The sequence below is a fragment of the Paroedura picta genome, chromosome 3 (assembly GCF_049243985.1).
Source record: "Paroedura picta isolate Pp20150507F chromosome 3, Ppicta_v3.0, whole genome shotgun sequence".
Classification (NCBI taxonomy): domain Eukaryota; kingdom Metazoa; phylum Chordata; class Lepidosauria; order Squamata; family Gekkonidae; genus Paroedura; species Paroedura picta.
The window spans coordinates 96,766,366-96,789,455 of record NC_135371.1 but is presented as its reverse complement, the minus strand read 5'-3'; the positions used below and the strand labels follow the sequence as shown (position 1 = coordinate 96,789,455).

General features: G+C 43.8%; 1 protein-coding gene across 7 annotated transcripts in view; it reads right to left on the bottom strand.

The window, feature by feature from the left end:
• ARHGAP26 (Rho GTPase activating protein 26) overlaps positions 1-23,090 on the bottom strand; it is a 423,503-nt gene that overhangs the window by 161,375 nt on the left and 239,038 nt on the right. For all 7 annotated transcript variants that reach the window (XM_077326941.1, XM_077326940.1, XM_077326943.1 and 4 more), the window contains 3 exons: positions 19,319-19,403; positions 8,888-8,946; positions 2,096-2,201 (listed from right to left, as the gene is read on the bottom strand). In XM_077326941.1, coding sequence (XP_077183056.1) covers positions 2,096-2,201; positions 8,888-8,946; positions 19,319-19,403 — 250 coding nt within the window. The remainder of the gene's footprint in view (positions 1-2,095; positions 2,202-8,887; positions 8,947-19,318; positions 19,404-23,090) is intronic.

Genomic DNA, 23,090 nt, shown 5'->3' with positions numbered 1-23,090 from the left:
TTTATTACCAATAATTCTGATAATTCTAGAGTTCGAGTTAAACAGTATTTTAAATACTGTTGCAACAATTGCGGGGACAAGAAAATGACATCGTAACAAGTGATGAACTGCTCAATTCCTACTTCTCAGTCTTCTGCAGGGGGAATCGTGCTCAACAATGCAAAATCATTTCACAGGATGAGGGATGGGAGTTGTGGCCTAGGATCACTGTAGGTGTAGTCCATAAGCACCTAGTTTCTTTAAATGAAACCAAATCCTCTGGGCCAGAGGAACTGCATTCAAGGGTACTAAAAGAACTTGCAGATGTAATTTCTGAGCCTCTGCCCATTATTTCTGACAATTCTTAGAGAACAGGTGAAGTGCCAGAAGAGTGGAGGTGGGAAAATGTTGTTCCCATCTTCAACAAGGGGGAAAAGGAGGATGCAGTTAATTACCAACCAATCAGCTTGATGTCTATAGCTGGCAAAATTTTAGTCAAACAGTCAGTCCTTCAGTGGCTAAAGCAGATGGCTGTAATTATTAAGACTCAGCATGGATTTCTCATGTCAGACTAACCTTATCTCTTTTTTTGAGAACCTTATCTCTTTTTTTACCTTGCTAGATCAGGGGAATGCTGTGGACATAGTTTACCTTGATTTCAGTAAGGCTTTTAATCATTTCCACATGATAACAATCTATTTGTACCTGCAAAGCGAAGGGCCCTGTGGGGGGCATAAAGCGATAGATGGTCTCTCAGATATGTTGGCCCAAGGCACAAATGGCCTTAACGGTCAATAGCTACATCTTAAACTGGATTTGGAAAACCACCAGTAACCAGTGCAGCTGCTTCAGCACTGCTTGAATATGAGTCCTCCAAAATGTCCCCATGTGGACTCACCACTGCATTTGGCACCAGTTGAAACTTCTGGGTCAAAGACAAGGGTAGGCCCGTGTAAGGCAAGTTACAGAAATCCAATCTGGAGGTGACCGTCACATGGATCACTGTAGCTAGCTGTTCCAGAGCCAGATAGGGCACTAGTAACCTTGCTTGGCACAGATGGAAAAAGGGCAATTGGGCTATTCTAGTGACCTGAACCTTCATTGATGAGGCGTCAAAGATCATCCTTGAATTAATATCAGAGAATTAAAACACACAAGTGAGAGAGGATGACAGCTATCCTGGGTTCCTCCTCCAAAAAGTTCCTTTTCATTTTTCTCGTGACTCAGGCAATTTGTTACATATTTATGCAAAAAGTTAAATATGCTGGGCGTAGCAACTTGGGTTCAACTGTGGCAGAGCAGCTATATCTTAAAGTTTCCCACACTATACTTAAGTTTATATCCCCTGTCTGTTCTCTCTCAACAATTAATCTTCTTCCTAAATATCCTGGAACTTAAGTTTCTTGCAAGAGCAGTACGTTCCAAAAGCAGGAACAGATCCTTGACCTTCTTCTTCCCACTCACAAAACTACACCCCAGTGCCACAAGCATGCAGTCTGAAGACTTCAAAAAGGTTGGCCAGTTTGATATTCTGAGGCTCATTTACTTCTGAAGAGTAGTGCAAAATTTGGAAGCATATTTGCTGCATAATTGCATTGATCATATGTGTTCAAGGCATGACCAGGGTATTACACACTAAACTGAAGAATGACAAAACAGTGAAGTCTAAGGGTGGAATATAAATTCCAAAATAAATACATAAGGTCTATTGCTCACAACCTTCTTCTATCTATTTGCTATAAGTGAATCTACTGGTAAACCGGCTAATATACCTAGTTTAAATTTTTGTAAAGCTGCTAGTTGATCATCCTTGCGTTAGAATCAAGGTGGGGAGGGAACTGACGTACCTTCAGACTTGCAGGAGAACTCAGCAGGAGAGCCCATACTTTACATGTAGAAGATTTTAGGTTCAAACCCTAACATTTCCTGTTAAAAACAGAGTTAAGATAAAACTCTGGGAAAGACCTCTATCTGGATTCCCGAGAACTATGCAAGTGAAAGTACACAATACGGTTTGACTTGGTGGACGGCAACTTCATAAACTCCTTGATGTTGTAGCTCCTTTTTCTGTGAGGAAGGTAGAAGAACTGGCAGTTAATCAAAGAAATGTACTTACTTTGCCAAGTGATTCATGAGCAAATGCAGCATGTGTCTGTTTTTCTCAGGGAGTCTGTGTACTAAGCTATGGATCTCCGAGATTCTGGATTCCTGATTTTCCAGTTCTGAAAGAGGACAAGATACACTTTTCAAGACACAAAGCCCAAGCCCAAAACATTGGATTTCTTCTAACTCTATAACTGTAATATACTCCACATATAGGCATATCTAAATAGATCTAAATATTAATATTATAAAAATTAGTAAATATGACCAATGTAATTTTTATGAAGCATTTTGAAAAAAAATACTATCATTCTTCCAGATTAGTCTTTCTGCTGAGAAACCTCTGAAACATTTTTTCAGGCTTTGAAAAAACCCAGAAGCGGTACGATCATGCAAAATATGGACCATCCCTTTCCCACCCCCTCCACATCCATCATTGGCCATTTTGGGAGGGGTGGGTTGGTCAACATGACCATATATGGTCATATCACTCAATGTTTAAAAATTAAAAAAATATATTTAAAAGTAATTACCACCCATTCAATAAACCCCACAAGAGCCATCAAGAAACCCCAGGGTTTCAGAAAACCATGGTTGAGAGAGCCTGTTCCAGATCATCATATGATAGCAATTCTAGGAGACCGAGGAAACATTTGCAGATTTATAGATAAATCTTAAAATGGAAACATATTTAGAAGTCACGGATCTATAGACTCACATAATAAGTCAGATGGCAATAAACAACAACTGGCAGTCTTCAAGCAAAGGTTGGATACACACTTTTCTTGGATGCTTTAAGATGCTTAGGGCTGATCCTGCATTGAGCAGGGGGTTGGACTAGATGGCCTGTATGGCCCCTTCCAACTCTATGATTCTATGATTCTATATCCTAGTCTAAGGGTATAAAGTAATCAAAATGTAATGCAAACATTAATAAACTCTGGATATATATTTGAGAAAACCTTTATCAGTTAAGCTCATCCACTCCAAGCATAAAGTAGCAATCCTGACCGTTTGAATTAGTCTAGCATATATACTTGCATGTTCCTGATGAAATGATATAGGATGAATTCAAGACATCACTGTGTTACAAAATCATCAATACCTCTTCATCATCAATACCTCCTAATATACAACTGCACTTTCATCAAGCAAAGTAGCAAGTTGGGTTTATAGTCATACAGGGGAGAGATAAAGAAGTGACTTGCATATCTCCAGGGATGTTTTTAGCATTACATACAAAGAGCTGGTACAGTATAAGGGCTAAGAGACTGAGCTATCTGCCATGGAACTCCCCAGCTTCAATAGTATACCTGCCTTTAACTCAGTAGGTTGTGCGGAATGGGCCTAGAGCATACTTCTGTTCTAATAGCTGCTCTTAAAAAAAAAAAATCTTTGCCCTTTTCTCCCTACCAGTACAAAACATTTTTACATTATAGTTGTATGTTGAGCTTCCAGATATACTGGAATGAACACAGGACTCTTCCAAGACCTTACAATGGAATTTCTCATTGCTTCAAATTGGCCTCCACAATACTGCTATGCATCTGATTGATTGTGTTAGAGATGAGCTGGGGAATGCTGTTTTCTTTTTTGTTTAACCCTCTTCCTCACTGTGTAAATTGAGGGCCATTCTGCACAAGGGGGAAAAAACAAGATCATTACCTGGGAAAAGGTAAAGGTAAAGGTATCCCCTGTGCAAGCACCGAGTCATGTCTGACCCTTGGGGTGACGCCCTCCAGCGTTTTCATGGCAGACTCAATACGGGGTGGTTTGCCAGTGCCTTCCCCAGTCATGACCGTTTACCCCCCAGCAAGCTGGGTACTCATTTTACCGACCTTGGAAGGATGGAAGGCTGAGTCAACCTTGAGCCGGCTGCTGGGATTGAACTCCCAGCCTCATGGGCAAAGCTTTCAGACGGCTGCCTTACCACTCTGCGCCACAAGAGGCTCTTCATTACCTGGGACAGACGCTTTATTTTCAGGGTTTCATACAACATCGCCAGCCTCCTGCCTCCTCCCAGGGCTGCTCTCGCTACATCTTCCGCGAGCAGTATAATCCAAAAAGTGAATCCCCCTGGGGAAATCCCGCCAGCTGCCAAAAGCAGCCAGGAGGCAAGGGCAGTAGTTGTCACACAAGGAGATGTCTCGCCTTCGCTTTCACCCCCTTCATTTCTGGGAGCAGGGTTTTGCTGTAGCTACGAATAGGTGTTTGCGAGGCAGCAGGATGCTTTAAAAACATGTCCTGGATTACGCTCCTCCCACGTTTTCTGTCTCCCCAAGTTAAAAAAATGGCAAAGAAGCTGAAGTGATGAATAGGTATTTGCGAGGCTGCAGGATGCTTTAAAAACATGTCCCAACCAATGGGAATAAACTGATCCGCGTTTCATGGCATAAGTCATTAAAAAAAAAATTCACAGCGAGCTGCCGGAATTTAAAGCACTAGGTGATCGGTTGTCAGGAGTGATTGACGGGCACAAGCTGGGGGAGGCGCTGGAAGCTCGTAGCGTGTTCCTCGCTCCTCAGGAGGTGAGGAACGCTAGGAATGCTACAAACGCTATGATGGTAGAGAGAAAAGTGGGAGGGCTCTCTAGTGTAAAATGAAGGTAGGACACTACAAAATGTTGCGCTGGCCTATGCATCACTGATCACGTTTCTTTTTTGGTTGTGCGGAATGGGCCTGAGTACTGTAACTTGAATGCTGATTCCTGACAATCCACATGCTCCTTCTGCCTCCTGTTCTAGTGAAAATACACATGCCTACAAACTTCAAAGCATGAATTCTAATTTGTTCAGCAGTGATTAAATGGAGATGCATCTACCAATACAGCAAGAGGCAGGAACCTCTTTAGGAAGTTTTAGCAATAGGCTGCTCAGCCATTCATGCCTGTTAGGCTTGAATAGAACCTTCTTGCAGAAAAAAATTTGCGTGACATAATAAGTGGCTAAGAGTTCGACAAGACTGTTTATGGTTGCCTTGCCTATTTAACTTGTATGCGGAGCACATCATGAGAAAGGCGGGGTTAGATGAGTCACAAATTGGGATCAAGATTGCAGGGAGAAATATCAACAACCTCAGATATGCAGATGATATCACTATAATGGCAGAATGCAAAGAGGAACTAAAGAGCCTTTTGATGCGGTTCAAGGAGGAGAGTGCAAAAGTTGACTTGAAACTCAACATAAAGAAAACGAAGATCATGGCATCCGGCCCTCTCAATTCCTGGCAAATAGATGGGGAAGAAATGGAGGTAGTGACAGATCATTGCAGATGGGGACTGCAGCAAAGAAATTAAAAGACGCTTGCTCCTGGGGAGGAAAGCTATGGTAAATCTAGACAGCATCCTAAAAAGCAGAGACATCACCTTGCCAACTAAAGTGTGTCTAGTCAGAGCTATGGTCTTCCTAGTTGCAATGTATGGCTGTGAAAGTTAGAGCATAAGGAAGGCCGAGCATCAAAGAATTGAGGCTTTTGAACTCTGGTGCTGGAGAAGACTCCTGTGAGTCCCTTGGACTGCAAGGCGAACAAACTGGCCGGTCCTAGAGGAGATCAGCCCTGACTGCTCCTTAGAAGGCCAGATCCTTAGAAGGCCAGATCCAATACATGGAAACAGGTAGAGATGGTGGTGATACTAAAGCAGTCTAAGGATCCCAAAGATGTTGGCTCATATAGGCCTATTAGTTTGATGAATCAAGATTACAAAATATTCGCCAAGGTCTTAGCTAACAGATTAGAAAAAATATTACCAAAAATAATAGGGGAGGACCAGTATGGATTTATTAAAAACAGACAAATTTTTCACCCAATAAGGAATATTTTAAATGTACTAGCACATAAACAGCAACATAAAGAAAAGAAATTGGCACTATTGAAACTAGATATATTCAAAGCCTTCGATACCGTCGAACATAATTTTCTCTGGGAAACACTAAGGGATAGTGGAATAGAAGGGAGCTTCTTGGAAGCTGTAAAAGAGCTTTATAAACAAGGAATCGCAACACTATGGATAAATGGAGGCAGATCAAAAGAATTTCCAATCTCAAGGGGGGTAAAGCAGGGTTGCCCATTGTCACCCCTATTATTTGTAATGGCTATAGAAATCTTGGCAGATAGAATAAGGAACTCCCCTAGAATAGAAGGATATAAGGTGGGTCAGGAAGAGGTCAAACTTAATCTTTTTGCAGACGATATTCTTCTGGTACTTAAAGATCCACTAACAGCAGCCAAGGAAATTAAGATAATATTAAAGGACTTTGAACAATATTCAGGGTTAGGAGTCAATATGGGGAAATCCGAAATTATATATTTTAACATACCTAAGGGGGATCAGATATTAGTGGAGAAAGAAACAGATATACCAAAGGGATGTAAAATGTTAAAATACTTAGGCATAAAATTTTTTAAAAGAATAAACAAAATAGGAAAAAATAACTACCAGGAAATATGGAAGAAGATACGCAGAAACATGAAGGCTTGGAAGTCTAAAACAATGAATATATTAACTAAAATTAGAGCAATTAAAATGTTTTTAATTCCAAAGCTTAGCTATTTATACCAGGTACTCCCATCAGAAATACCAAGAATACAAGCTAAGGAATGGAATAGACAGTTGAGGGATTGGACTTTTGGAAGCAAAATAGCTAGGTTTAAACAAAAATTAATTTATATTCCACAAGAGGAGTTGGGATGGGGCCTAATAAATTTAGAGAGATACTTTGAGGCATTTCAAATTAAACATTTATTGGATGCGGAGATAAATAGAGAAAGAAAATGGGTAAGGATAGAAAACGAAGTAAATAAGGGGAAAGGAAAATGGGGGGTGTTTACAAAGAATTTAACATTAGAAACTAAAGAAACAACAGGGCCGAGGGCGATTGCCCTCAGAGCCTGGAAAAGATGGGAAGGAGTATGGTCAGCAGACTTCGTGAAATGGATACCAGTAGAATTACTACAAGAACTAGATGACCCTATATGGTGGGAAAATTTAAAAAAGAAAGGGTTGAATAGAGTAAAGGATTTATTAGACCAATCGGGAGTAATGATATCAAAAGAAAAATGTATGGAATTGTTGGGGGAAAGGAATTGGTTGAGGGTCCACGGACTATACGAGGCTATGAGTAAACTCTCACGCTTAGGGATATTATCTAAGGATAGTCGGATGAAGGGGATTATGCAAAGAATGGAAACTGCAAAAAAAGGAGTAGTGGGGGTGTTATATAAGCTAATGGTAAGCGATGAGGATTATATAGGACGTGTGATTCAAATAAAATGGCAGAGGGACATCCAATTGCCTGATCAAGTAGTACATAAAATTATAAAGGGAAACAAACAGATAAAATTAGACAAATATAAGGAAATGACTAGAAAGTTAATTTGGAAATGGTATAGAACGCCGGCCCAGTTGGCGTATATGATAAAAGGGCTGACCCCAAAATGTTGGCACTGTGGAAAGGATAAGGGATATTATATACATATGTGGTGGGAGTGTACCGAAGTTTCTGGATTTTGGAGAAATATAATTCAGGAAATGGAAAATATTCTAGGAATTACAATAGTGAAAGAAGCAAATATGTTGTTTGCAGGTATTTTGGGATATGATTTAAAGGAAAAAAAGGATCTCAAATTATATAAAGCCATGGTACTTGCAATACAAGCCGCTGTTGCTAGGGGATGGAAAGATAAATCAAAGTGGACATGGGAAAGCTGGTTTCAGTATCTCTATGAGGATGTTAGCTCTGAAATTGTGATCTGTTTAAGAGGGGAGGCCTTATGGGAAGAGAAAAAGGAAAGGATAAATAGTAATTGGACAAAGTATTTCCATTGGTTGAGGTCGACTGGGAACAGGGAGAGTAAGAATAAAGCCTTGAGCGGGATCAAGAAGCTGTGTACATGGTTGAAAGAGTTATAAGGAAACGGCAGGTAGGGTGGAGGGTGGAGGGTGGGGGGGGAGTGAGGGAGGGAGAAAATGAGAAATGTAATTATAACATGAACAACTATTGTCAATAATCAAAGATTGAATAAAAAAAAAAAATTAAAAAGATTGTTGGATAGCTTTAATTGATGTTCTGAGAAATAAAACTGTCTTTTGAGCAGTGTTATCTTAAAAATTCAAAAAAAAAAAAAAAAAAAAAAAAAAAGAAGGCCAGATCCTGAAGATGAAATTCAAATACTTTGGCCACCTTGTGAGAAGGAAGGACCCCCCTGGAGAAGAGGCTAATGCTGGGAGCGATTGAGGGCAAAAGAAGAAGGAGACGACAGAGAATGAGGTGGCTGGATGGAGTCACTGAAGCAGTGAACTTAAATGGACTCCGGGGAATGGTAGAGGACAGGAAGGCCTGGAGGATCATTGTCCATGGGGTTGCGATGGGTCGGACATGACTTTACACCTAACAACAATAAAGTGTTGGCTTTTGCCTTACCACACAAAATTAAGAGATCTAGAGCACAGGTGGCAGTCAAAAGTAGCATGTTTGGCTGGCAAATGTGATCTCAGAAGTTCTCAGCATCTCCACCTCTTTTTCAAATCATGCAGTCACACTTCAATAAACAAATATTGTTTGCTGACTGCAGCAATCCAGGCAGTTGAAGAGTAACTGCTCCTATACATTTGACATGTGAACTCTTCTTCAATATTGTAGAACATTTATATTGTAGGACGCACACAAGAAATATGCTCTCTTGCAATTACAATTCCATTCCTGCTTGCAGCAGCTCCTTTAAAAGCTGCCAATGGATTTCAAGGGGCTATGAAGTTACATTCAGGCATTCCATTGTCTCCTCTGAGAAGCTGTGGGGAAATACTTACTTGCTGCCTTGATGAAGCTTCTTTGAAACTGATACATCATGAGTGGCCCTGGGAGCATCCTGGGATACAGAGGGTAAAGAGGAGACAAGTCAGAGCAATAAAAGAGATGACAGAATGGCTGAAATGCATTTGGGAGGCTGCCACTACCATAAATCCTTCTTAATCATATAGGGCACACCTAAACACTACCAACTCATCTAGCTTCCTGCTCTCAGCACAAAGAGCACAATATCAGAGTGAGGGAAGACTTAAATTCCCCATTTCCATTTAATTAAAATCAAGAAAAATTTCAAAAGTAGCAGGACAAGTGCTCCTAAAAAATTCACATGTTTAAACAAACATATCCTGAAAATACTTCTAAAAGAAGTGTAAGAAATTATCCTGAAAACAAGATGACAATTTTCCCTGTAAAGATATATTCCCACTTCATTTGGTCAAGAAAACTTAATTCTAGTATAGGACAGCTGAATAAGAAAAGAAAAAGAAAATAGTCAAGCAGTATCAGATTGTTACTGGTAAAATGACCTAAATTTATGACAAGGATCCTTAAACCTCAGCTGATTATTATTTATTTATTTATTTATTTATTTATTTATCATACTTATATACCGCCCTCCCTGGAGGCTCAGGGCGGTTTACATCATAACAGAGAACAATACATAAAACAGTCTGTAACATGTATAACTGATAACTAATAATTGTAACCAAAAATAACAGCACAATATAACGGTATAACAATATAGTACTACAAACAGGTCCAGGGCTTATTGCTGGGATTCTGAGGGGGGTGGTTTATTTATTGAATTCTGAGGGGGGGTGGGGGGGGAGCAGGGGCCCTTGGTCGCTGTTGATTACGTCTGGTCTCAGCCAAATGCCTGGTGGAGGAGCTCCTTTTTGCAGGCCCTGCGGAACTGTTTAAGCTCCGTCAGGGCCCTGATCTCTTCTGGGAGCTCGTTCCACCAGGTAGGGGCCAGAACAGAGAATGCTCTGGCCCTGGTCGAGACCAGACGGACTTCTTTAGGGCCAGGGATCCTTAGCTGGTTGGTGGTAGTAGAGCGCAGAGCTCTTTTGGGGGCATAGGCGGGGAGGCGGTCCCTCAGGTACACTGGGCCCTGACCGCGTATGGCCTTGAAGGTAATAACCAGAACCTTTAGTCTGATCCGGAATTCAACTGGTAACCATTGCAGCTGGTGGAGAATAGGCCGGATATGAGACCTCCACGGTGTTGCTGTGAGGATCCTGGCTGCTGCATTTTGAACCAGTTGTAGTTTCCGGGTCAGGGCTGAGGGCAGGCCTGCGTAGAGCGAGTTACAAAAGTCCAGTCTAGAGGTGACCGTCGCATGGATCACTGTGGCTAGGTGTTCCGGGGCCAGGTAGGGCGCTAGTAGTTTGGCTTGGCGGAGATGGTAGAATGCCAGCCGCGCTACCTTTGTGATCTGGGCCTCCATTGTGAGGGAGGCGTCCAGAATCACGCCTAGGTTCCTGGCGGAGTGAGCCGTAGAGAGCTGCACGCCATCCAGGGTAGGCAGGCGCGCTTCCTCGCATGGGCCCTTCCTACCCAGCCACAGGACCTCCGTCTTTGAAGGATTGAGCTTCAGACGACTCTGCTTGAGCCATCTCGTCACTGCTTCCAGGCAGCTGGCTAATGCTTCTGGGGGAGAGTCAGGGCGGCCATCCATCAGGAGGAAGAGCTGGGTGTCGTCTGCATATTGGTGGCAACCCAGCCCAAACTTCCGTACCAGTTGTGCGAGAGGGCGCATGAAGATGTTAAATAGGATAGGAGAGAGGACCGCTCCTTGTGGGACTCCACAAGTAAGTTGCCGGCGGCCTGATGTTTTCTCTCCTATTGCAACCCTCTGTCCACGATCCTGGAGGAAGGAGATCAGCCATTGAAGGGCTGTCCCTTGTATTCCAGCATCGATGAGGCGGCGAGCTAGAAGCTCGTGATCGACTGTGTCGAACGCTGCTGAGAGGTCTAATAATATCAGCAGTGCCGACCCGCCTCGATTTAACTGGCGACGGAGGTCGTCCGTCAGGGCGACTAGCGCTGTCTCTACCCCATGGCCAGGCCGGAAGCCAGACTGGGATGGGTCTAGGACCGAAGCTTCTTCCAGGTACTCCGTCAGTTGGTTTGCGACTGCCCTTTCTATCGTCTTGCCCAGAAATGCTAGGTGTGAGACGGGCCTGTAGTTGTTAGGCTCTTGTGGATTTAGAGATGTTTTTTTCAACAGTGGACGTACCACAGCCTCTTTCAAACCCTCCGGGAATTCTCCTGTTGTGAGAGATAGGTTGATTATCTCCCGGAGGGGGCCCTTTATTCTTATGCCGGCTGTTTTTAAGAGCCAGGATGGGCAAGGGTCTAGTGGGCATGTAGTTGGTCTTGTTGTCGCTAGTATCCTGTCCACTTCGGCCAGCGTGAGTCGTCTGAAGTTACTCATAGTTTTCTCCAAAGATGGCCAAGGGGCCTCTAGTTCACTTTTTGTATCTAAGGTTGGAGGGAGGTCGTGGCGGAGTGTCGAGATTTTGTCTGCAAAATGACTCGCAAATGCCTCACAGCTGATGTCCAATTGGCTACTGTTTTGTTGCCCTTCAATCAGGGCAGTGAGGGATCGAACTACCTTAAACAATTGAGCTGGGCGTGAGTCTGCAGATGCGATGGTAGCCGAGTAAAAATTGCGTTTTACTGACTTCACCGCCATCTCATAGGCTTTCATCTGCATTCTATAAGATGTTCTCGAGGCTTCGTCACGAGTCTTCCTCCAAACTCGCTCTAGCCGTCTCAGTTCCCGTTTCTTGTCGCGAAGCTCCTCGGTGTACCAGGGGGCCCGCTTGAGACGGGGCCGGAGAGGGCGTCGGGGAGCTATCTCATCAATGGCAGTCAGCAGTCTGTCATGCCAGTCACTGACCAGGCCATTGAGAGAAGTGCCGGGAGGCATTGGTTCCCGCAGAGTGTTCAGGAATCCTATTGGATCCATAAGTCTCCGCGGGCGAGCTAAAATTTGCTCGGCGCCCAACTGAGGAGGTGGTGGAAGCCTTAGCCGAGCCTTTAGAGCATAGTGGTCTGACCATGGCACGGCTGTTGTTGTGACCAGATCCACATCCAAACCTACGCCGAAAATAAGGTCCAGGGTGTGGCCTGCTTGATGGGTGGGGCCAACAACAAATTGCGAGAGCCCCAGTGTTGCCATGGTTGACACTAGGTCCTGTCCAGTTCTAGAGGACGGTAGCTCAGCATGGACGTTAAAGTCCCCCAGGACTAGTAGACTGGAGAACTGTAGCGTCCAGGCCGCCACCGCCTCTAGCAGGGCAGGCAGGGCGTCTGGTGGTGCATTGGGGGCGCGGTACACTAACCAGATGGCCACGCTCTCGGTTGATCCCCATCCGAGGCCAACACATTCAATGCCTGGTATTGACGGCGCAGGGAGGGCTCTAAAGGAGAAAGCCTCTCGGGTTAGGATTGCCACCCCTCCTCCCCGCCCCGCTGTCCGGGACTGGTGGAGGACAGAGAACCCAGCAGGGGCTAGGTCTTTGAGGGCAACTGTCTCCCCCTCCCTGGTCCAGGTTTCTGTCAAGCATGCCAGGTCTGCTCTTTGCTCTGCAAAGTAGTTTTGCAGCGTAGAGGTTTTGTTGTTTATTGACCTGGCGTTGCACAGCACCAGTGTCAGAGGCGGGTTGTTTACCTTTGCCTCCACCCTAGTGTCACGAGGGATGGGGCGGAGTCTGGAGGGGGCCTGAGTATGGTTGGTTTTCGGCCCCCTTGGTTTGATGTACCTCCGCCATCCGCTGTCCCTGCCTTTGCCCCTTATTATTGGGATCCCTGACCCTATCATGGCCCCTGCTTTTCCTCCTTCCTCAGATTTGTTAGGCATTGTGAGCTCTATGGACACTGTTGGTTCAATTCTTGGTTCAGTGGTTTGGCTGGGGTTGATTGTTAAACCCCGGTTCTGTCTTTGTGTGTGTGAGTTGTGTATCTGTGGGAGGTTGGCCCTGATCGCTAATTACAGCCTCTCAGGGCTTCCCAGTTCCGCTTGTGTAGTTATGTGTTGGGTGTAGGATGTGTATCGTTGTGGGAGCCTGGAGGGGTAGTCCCGATCGCCTATTGTGGCACCTCAGGGTTGCCCAATCCAGGGGTGTGTGGTGTATGAGTGATCTGTGTGTTATTTCATGTTGGGTTGGGACTGAGGTTTATGAATTGGGTGTGGTTCAGTTGGATGGTAGGGTTGTTTGGTAAGTGGGGGGCAAGTTATTGGGTTGGTTGGTAAGTTGGGCTAATTGGTTGATTGAGCTAATTTCCTCAGGCTGGGTTGGGTGTTCAATTGATGGTGATTGCTTGTTTAATTAGTAGGATTGATTATTTGGGTGGTTTTGGGGTAGAATCAGTTGTTTGGGGTGGGGATTAGTTGTTTAATTGGTAGAATTAATTTTTTTGGGTGGGTTTGGGGTAGGTCAGTTGATGGTGTTTAATTGTGTTGGGTTTATTGTTTTGGCTGATTGGTGGGTGGATATGTTGATTTAATTTGGTTTGGCTGGGTAGGGGGGTGGGGATAAGTCAGGTGTGGGTTGGTAGCTGGTGAAGGTTGGGCTATCTTTGACTCCCTCTTGATTCCTCCTCTTTTTTGATTTTGGAGTATTTCCTTTCTCCCTCTCCCCTCTCCTTTTCTTTATTTCAGTCCTTTCTCCTCTCACTTTCTCCTTCCCTTCCCGTTTTTTTTCTTCTTTCCCCCCTCCCCTTCTCCCCTCCCTCTCCCCTTTTCTTTATTTCAGTCCTTTCTCCTCTCACTTTCTCCTTCCCTTCCCGTTTTTTTTTCTTTCCCCCCCTCCCCTCCCCCCTCCCCCTCCCCTTCCCCCCTCCCCTTTTCTTTATTTCAGTCCTTTCTCCTCTCGCTTTCTCCTTCCCTTCCCGTTTTTTTTCCTTCTTTCCCCCCCTCCCCTTCTCCCCTCCCCCCTCCCCTTTTTCCCTTCTTTCCCCTTCCCCTCTTTTCTGTGCACATCACAATGTTGCTTCCTGATTTTTTTCCAGTTGTTGGTAGTTTGGTTGGTGTCTTGTCTTTCTTTCTCCCCCGCTCTCTTCCCCCTTACCCTCCCCCCCTCCGTTTTCTGTTTACAGTTTCCCCGCTTGGTTTTTCTTCCCGCCCGATTTGTTCCCGCCCAGTTTCTGGTAGTTTGTTTGCCGTCCCTTCCCCCTTCTTGGAACGGAGTTATCTCCGTTTGTGATCTTTTCCCTCTCCGTTTGATTTTCTTCCCGCTCAATTGTCCCGCTCAATTTTTCCCACTTAATTTCTATTAGTTGTTTGATGCCCTTCCCCCTTCTGGGTACAAGTTATGCTCGTTTGTATTCTTCTCCCCCCCTCCCCCTCGCAGAGTCTGTAGTAGCCCCGTGACAATTCCCCCCCCCCCTTTTTCTGGAATTGGTTAATTAAATTAATGTCCGATTGTTTGTGTCTTCCTCCTCCTCCTTATAGGGCCCCCCCCCCGAGGGTTTGGTACTTCTCTTTCTTCCTTATTAGATTATGTTAGTGTTCCTTTCCTTCTTTTCCTCTCCTTTCCTTGTTCCCCGGCGGCTGCGGCAGGGACCCGCGGCGTTGAGATGTGGGCAGCTGCAGCAGAGTCTGGGGATGGTAGGCTGGCTGTGACCAGGGCCAGTCTTGTTCAGCGGCGGTCAGGAAGCGCGGGTCGATGGATTATCATTATCATCATCATCATCATCATCATCATCATCATCATCATCATCATCAATCTTTGAGTGGTAGATGCTATTTGAGATCTAACAAAATTCTTGAGAACTATAGGGGTATCTTCACCGGATTCTTGGTGTTCCAGGCAACTCTCTTTGGGATCTGAGCTAGTGTTACTTGCTGAATGCCCAGAATGTCTAGGTGTTATGTGAGGCTTCTAAGTGCTGCTCCTCGGGCTCCAATGATAATTGGCATGATGGTAACCTTCTTTTCTCAGAGGTGAGCTAATTCTATTAGATCTTCTCCTATACTTTCTTTTCTAGTATGCTGTCTTCTGGGAATACAGTGTCAATTATCCAAACTCTATTTCTCATTTTTCCTACAATTGTGATAGCAGGGTTGTTATGCTCCAGGTGTTTATCCCTTTGCAATCAGCGGTCCCAAAGAATCTTTGTTTCATAATTCTTCATGAAGTCGTATGGTTTGTGCTCCTATGAATTTACGGCTGATAGTAGGCCATACTTCTTGCAAAGTAGATGTTCTTTATAGTTCGTTTGAGCAATTTTGCTGCAGGCACTGATCATTTGGTCAACTGTTTCATCCTTTGTCTTGCAAAGTCAACATTTGCTGTTATCACTGATCTTCTTAATCTTGGTTTCACACTATTAGATTCAAGTGCCTGCTCTTGTGCAGTTAGAATGAGTCATTCTGTTTCTTTCAATTATAATGATTGTTATTGTCATTTACAAAATTTATATTCCACCTCACAAGGGCTACCAAGGTAGCTAACAATTTAAAACAGTCTAGAGGTGATAGTCCCCTCTAGACTGGACTTCTGTAACTTGCTCTGCGCTGGCCTGCCTTTGTCCTTGACTGGGGAACTCCAGCTGGTGCAGAATGCAGCTGCTAGGGTCCTTATTGGTTCATCTTGGAGGACCCATATCCAGCCAGTACTGAGGCAACTGCATTGGTTACCAGTTCTGACCCAGATCAAGTTCAAGGTTCTGGTTTTGACCTTTAAGGCAATCCACAGCTTGAGGGACCACTTGTCTGCTTGTGCCCCCTGCAGGTCACTCCACTCTGTGGGCACTAATCTATTAGTGGTCTCAGGCCCCAGAGAGATACACAGCTGGCCTCGACCTGGTGGGATGAGCTCCCAAGAGAGCTGAGGAGCTGACAAAGTTCCATAGGGCCTGTAAAACAGAGCTCTTCCACCAAGGCTGGGTTAGCAAGACCAATGGGCCCCCCTCAGGCTAGTGCACCCTTGTTAGATGACTGTGGGTCATAGGCGGGATCCTGCCATCCCAATATTTTTGGGATTAATGCTATCTTTAGAGTTGGGTTTTATGGGAATATTTTTATATGTAACCCGCCTTGAGTCCTAGGAGGAAGGCAGGCTATAAATTAAATAAATAAATACTATATTAAAACATGCATGGTAAAATTAAAGTTTAAAATCATTAAAATCAATCTCTGCCAAAACACATATCATTAAAACAATTTAAAACAGAGTTAAAATACATATAAGTACATAAAAATATCAATTACACCGTTGGTCAGCTTATTATTATCCCTTCAGTCCTCATTTATGACATCTGGAGAAAATACCAAATTAACCAGGCATTATTGTAGGTCTGTTTCCATTTTATACCAAGAGAATAAAAGTTTAACAAAAAGGCATGTACTTAACATATAGTAAAAACAAGATTTTAGTGAAGCATCTCGTTTTCTTTTCTTTACCTGAGTTTGGAAACAGTTACCTAGTTGGAGTACACTTATACATTTTGTCCTTTCCCCATATGCAGGAAGACTAGGAGGAGCAATAGCAGAATGATTGGTTCACACATGTAAGTGTTCCTATCTTCCCACTGAGGGCACATAAATCAGGGCAGAGGGTGGACCAAGGCTTAATGAGAATATCACCCACTCTGGAACACTTACCTGAAGTTTTCTACTCATTAAATGAGCCATTTACTAATTTGCCTACAGAATACATTGTTCCAAAGATGCTCAGAAGCTGTTTAACGATAGAGACAGAACCTCACACAGTCCCACACATTCGCTAAATGAGCCAACTGTCCCTGCCTCCTACTTCCATACACTCAACTGACTGTCCACAGGGAGCACAGCAGCATACTTTTTTGTGGTCTGATTTAATTCTAGGGCTCTTTGTTATTTCTTCACAGTATTGGGACCACCTCTGTCCTATTTATCATCAAACCAACTAAAGCTGCTGTGAAAAGTTTAATTTAGTGCTAGTTCTCACTGTCTTTGAAAAGCATCCACAGAAAGGAAAACCATGGTAATTTCATTCATTCATTCATTCATTCATTCATTCATTCAATTTGTATGCCATCCCCTCCCCATGGATGGGTTCGGGACAGTTCACAACATAAAAATGTTCATGGTTAATGAATCATAATGATTAATTATGCGGTGAATTTTGTTTTTGGTGGGGCGTTTCTGTTGATTGTCTGTTATTTATTAATTATCTTTAATCCGCTCCTGTGGAACGGATTAAATAAAGGAGTAAGGGCAAGTTGGGAGGAGTTAGGGCGGGCTCTGTCTGGGATAAAAACTCGGAGGGGCGAATCAGGAGCTGCGAAGCGGCTCCTGATTCGCCCCTCCGAGTGTCAATCCTGGACCAAGGAGGCAATGAGGAGGCGCGCAAAGCGCGCCTCCCCATTGCCTCCTTGGCTGCCATATACTGTGCGTCGATGCGGGGAAAGGAGTAGGGACGCTGCGTCTTCGATGCGGCGGCCCTGCTCCTTTCCAGCCGCACACCCTCCCAACTGGAAAGGAGCAAGTATGTGGGGGCCGTGCCACCTTCTCCCGGCCGTTGGAGGCTGCTCCAACGGCCAGGAGAAAGCTGAAGATCCCTGGCGGAGGGGGGGGCACGCTGTCTTCTCCCGGCCGCTCCAGCGGTCGGGAGATGGCTCCAGCTCGCTGGCACTGGGGGGGGGGACCGCCTTCTCCTGGCTGCTGGAGCCGCCAGGAGAAGCATAACCATGGCTGCTGCTGGGGGGGGGGGGGCGGCTCTAGCGCCCGCTGTATTAAAACTACAGGGGGCTTTATTTCTAGTAATTAAAATAATTTTAAAAAATAATGAATATGATTGATATGATTCATCATAACACTAACAACAAATTAACTGATACACATTGTTAGGTCAAAACTGCCTACTGCATCTTCCTGGATAGTTAAATACCAGCCTTTGTAATGCCTGCCAAAGCTTGGGGGAGAGCAGCATAAAAAAAAAGGAAGTGAACTGGTGTTGGGATTGGGTCTCCCTCATCATGTTTGTGGTTTGCAACCTGCTGCCAAATAAATCCTCCCTTTATCTTTATTGCTGCATGATTAATAGTAACAAATTTCATTGTGTTGAGAAAGTGCCAAAGGAAACAGTATGCTTCTGGCATTACGTGATCCTCTGCAGTTTCCTGGGTTGGAATCCCACTAAGTGACACTCACCATTCTTGCTTTGTTTGCAAGCTATCCCACATTTCATAGCAATCTTGTCCTGACACTTTAAAATTCAGCCACACAAGAGCGCAATGCTGAAATGTCAAGTGAGGTCTGACTCTGCTAGGAAAGTAGTGGGGAGGGGGACCGGGAACCACTGCCCCATCATAAGAGATCAAAATGTGCTGGAGAATAGACTGCAAGAATGCAAAGTGCCTTCAGTGACACAGTAAGGATTAAATCATAATCAAGTCGGTCATAAATTATTACAATATATTGTAAGGAGTTTCTGCAAGATTAAGCCTGTACTGTAGTACAGTCCGGGTAGCAATGATTAAGGGTGGGACCACATGTTCCACTAGCAAGCATGTATTTCCCAGATATATGCTTGCTGATTAATCTCAAAGTAAGGCCAGGGTGTGGTTGCACATTGGTAGGTACATAACCCTTTCTATGCCTGTTGTTTCTCACCCGAAAGGCATCTAGTCTTTTTTTGCCCTTAGAGCACCTTTTTTATAAAGAAAGTTGAAAGAGTCTGGATACGTATAAATGATGCAGAAGTCAGAGAGAGTAGATAGAGCTTTTTCTTCATTTAACACTCCAACCCGAGGGCACCCAGTGATAGAGGTGAGGAACAGGTTCATGATGGACAACAGGGCATACTTCATCTATACAGCAACTATTAAATTCACTGAGAGTGGATGTTAGATGGGAAGGTTGGCTTTGAAAGAGGATTAAACAGGTTTGTGGCGGGGTCTGTCAGTGGCTACTAGTCATGATGAACAAGGAGAGCCTCTAAATCTAGAAGCAGTAAATCTCTGAATACTAGTACCAGGAGGCTACACAATGGGGGAGCCTTCTCAATATGTTTGTTGCCCACTCAGGACAACTGGTTGGCCACTACGTCAAACAGAATGCTGGACTAAACCAACTAAATGAACCACTAGTCTGATCTGACAGGACACCTCTTATGGTCTTATGCGTTTGGAGCTTAGGTTAGGGAGAAAAAAAATCAGTAAAGAGTCAGAATCAGTAGATCCAAGAACAATTCGGCACTCACCACAATTAGCATTGCTAGCGATATGAAGGCCTGGGGACTTAACATTTCTTTTGTAAAATGTAGTTCCACCCTAAATCCTACAGTTATTACACAAGTATTAACAGAGTCAGCTAGTAAAGTAAACTCTAAACATGGAAACGTATCGGGTACATCTATAAATTTTACTACACTGGAGATGCCAGGAACAAAAAGGAAAAGAAAATGGACAGATCACAGGATAACTCCTAAACTTACCTCAAGTATGTCTTCAGTGCACTAGTGATGGTTTTTATCTCCCACTCTGCACAGATGTCATCTTCTGTTTCAGATGTTTTAGGATCTAAGGAGAGAGAAATAAGGGAGCACACAAGGCAATAAATTAATCTGCTGGGTAGACAACAAAATAAAACTGTTTCTTGGTTGTAATGCCATCCCCTATACATTCTCCTTGCTGTAATTTCACAGTTGTTTAGTCCTGCTTCTGTAGGCCTAGCTGCAAGTGGAAAAGGACTGTGTTTTGTTGACTGGGGATGGAGAGCCTTATTTTGCCACCATCCATTGTCCTTACCAACCCAGACAAAAGAGGAATAGTATTCAGGTGAAGAGGACTGGAAACGGCTTTCTAAAAGGTTGATATAATCCCAGGAAAAAATCACAATTAACTCCATCTGGCTTCTGGAGAAGCTCAGTAGATAATAGGTGGCAACCGTGATCAGTGTACCTTCCACCAGCATTGGCTGGAGAACCAATCGTGGCCTTTCCCGAGTTCCTGCTATAGGAACATATCCTCGCAATATCCAGATTAGAATGCTGCAATGAACTCTAGGTGGGGTTGCCCTTGAAGAGTGTCCAAAAACTACAGCAGTGAGAATGAGATCTGGTCATAGAGAACTTAATCACTCCAGTTGTGCTTCATATGAGCTGGCTCCTATCCAGACAAATTCAAGGTATTGACATTAACCTTTAAAGCCCTATAAGACCTAGGACCTGCATACCTTAAGGACTGCTTACTCCCATATAAGCCTACAGGACAATCTCCTTCAAGAGTCTGCTTCAGCTATCCTTGCATCTCAGGCCAGAAGAGGAGGCAATCAAAGAAAGTGTTTTCTTTGTTGTGGCACCAAATTTATGAACTTCCCTCCTCTGTGAGATTGCTCTGCTCCTCTTAATCATTGTCTTTCACCTGAAGGTGAAGACTTTTCTGTTCTATCTGGTGTACACTTACTGCCTATCCTTCTTGTTTGTTTTTATATATGTGTATGTATGTGTGCATGTACCTCTGAGTGTGTGTGTGTGTGTGTGTGTGTATGTATGCACATATGCATAGGTTAGGTATATGTGTGCATATATTCACACTCTGAATAGAGCCATAGAAGTAGACTTTTAAAAACTTTTTAATAGTTCACTGCCTTGAAGTCCTTAAAAGTGGATTACAAACATTTTTTAAAAATATGTAAATAAAAATGTAATGCCAGCATCACAATGTGGATGAGAAAAGCAGCTTGAGACAGTTAAAAGTTACATTTGGCTGGGCAAACCAACCAACTGCCACACATACACTATTTAAAATATCCTTCTGATAATTCCAAAAGGAACGTCTAGCATGACCAACAGCAAAGTCTGACTTCATCATTCCAAGTCATAGGGATAGTTTAAAAACACCAGAAACAGGTTCATCAACAGTTTTATTGGTCCATCCACACTACATCAACTACATTTTTTATCCCATCTTTACTCCAAGGGAGCTCTATATGTCTCCTTCCCATTTTATGAGATAGGGACAGATTTTCATCTCATACTGATAGAGAACTTCCCTAAAGACCACTCCCCACATACCCAGTGATCACTGTACAGGTTTGCTGAAGGGCATGTCAAAAAGGAGCTGAAACTCATCCCAAACACAACCGGCAGACAGGAACTGCGAGGCTGCAAAACAAATGCCCAAGAAGCCCAGAACAGTCAACCAAGGAAGTCCTTTCCTTAAATGTATCAAACTTCTATGAAATATTATAGTCTTGCAAACTATGCAAGACCCAACAGACTTGGAAGGATGTAGCACAGCTTAAAATAGCACTGTTGGACATGGATGAAAATCTTTGCAGTCAGCATACTGGCTAGTTTTAACCCAAAGTGGAGCTCCCCAGAGAAAATCAAGAAAAAAACAATCACAGATTGTGCACACATTTCCTGTCACACCCTGAGATGCACTAAGAAATGGGAATAGAACCTGAAATGAGGCCATTAAAGGCTCCCACCCAGGATGTAAGGCCACAAACTGTTAGAAAGTTGAAAGGGCCAAGAATTTAACCCTTACCTAGTATTCTTTCTCCTGTACACTTGCCATTTGCTATGACAGGAAGATAAAGAACTATATCCCAAACAGTTTTTCACTCCCATTTACTCTTTCTCAAAACAGCTGTGAAACAGACTATTCTGAATGGCAGAAGTGAATCTGAACCTATAACCACTAGAACGCACTGCCTATCATTTTATGGGATTTAAGGGCCACTTGGTATAAAATGCAAAACTTCCTCACTGATTCTGACAAAACGTGGCCCACCCTCTAATAGCAGGGAAAGTTCAATACAACTCTGTATACACCCTGCTAGTCATAATGATGGGAGGTAATTCTTGCTAACAATACCCTTTAATAACAAGTAGCATGACTACACTATGTGAAAGTATGTGCAACAGCTTATGGGTGTCTCATTTCTGGCTGAGTTACATATGTACTTGTATGCTTGCCTAAGGCATACTCCACGCTAGACTCTGCCCTCCTTGTGTGAAAAATGTCTGTGTATACACAGAACCCCACTCAGTAGAGTCACTGCATCCAGCAGTTACATTGACTTTGGATTTCAACAGAGAAAAATGAAGTTCTCACACAGTGCCGTATAATGGGACACTGGCACAGCTGCGTGTCAGCAAATTATCCGCTGAGCTGCTTGACCCAGCAGACCTTAAGCTCAGGACTCCAGAAACCTTTTGCCAGATGAGCACTCTCGCCAGATTGACGTTTGCTGCTAGAAGGCAAGGAAATTCGGCTCGGGCGGTTCCCACTGGCTTGCAAACCACAAACATCTGCAGAGAGCCTCGGGAGGCCTGTTAAGCAGAGTTCAGGCAGAAGGAAGACTGAGGCCAACTAACTTTACGTTTGCCAGTCATCGTGATAATAGATATACAGGGTAGAAAATAAGGAGGGAGATCAGAGTTCAATGGGATTTGAAAGTTAGCAAATTAAATTAAAAAGGTACGCAAAAAGAGTCTGGTAGCCTGTTTTAAAATATTGCACAAGGCATTCTGGAATGTTGGAATGGATTGGGCAGCTGCTGGCTTTTAGCTGCCTAATTTCAGCTTGTTTTTCTGGCTCTTGGCTTCTCAGTGTTACCGCATATTATGGCATTTTTATACTCTCAGTAAAACCTTGGGGTCTGCCATCACTGCCTTCATATTTAAAGCCTCTCCCTTTTCATTCCCTAGTCATGATTTCTAGCCATCCCCCTGTGCAGTCTCCAGCAAAATGTTCTATTCGGGTTTCAGGGAAATGTCAAGCTATAGTCCCTGACTAGTTCATGACAGCATTATGCAGCACAGGAGCCAAAACTGGGAAGTGTGTGAAGGTGCGCTAGACATTTCCTGAACCCCATGCTTGCAAACTGCCTGTTTTGCCTTTACATGTCTCAGCCTTTCAAATTGCAAACAGCTATATAAAACTACAGAGAAATTACTCAAATAACAGCTGGACTACAAAGTTATTTATGGCCTTGCATTTTAAATCCATCCATTTTAATAGACTCGTTTTTCCATCCCAGTCTCAGGGAGTCTCCCAAACAATCTGTTTGCAGCAAAACCTGCCAGTCACCACACCTCAAAATGGATCTTCCCAACAGGCTGAACACTTGGCTATTCTAGTCTCAGGGCCCTTCTGGAAACAAAATAAACCTGCCTGAAGTCATTGGGAGGGTCGAGCGTACTTGTGTTTGCTTTAGTAAGGGTTTCCTTACCCAGGCAAGCTTATATGGCCAAC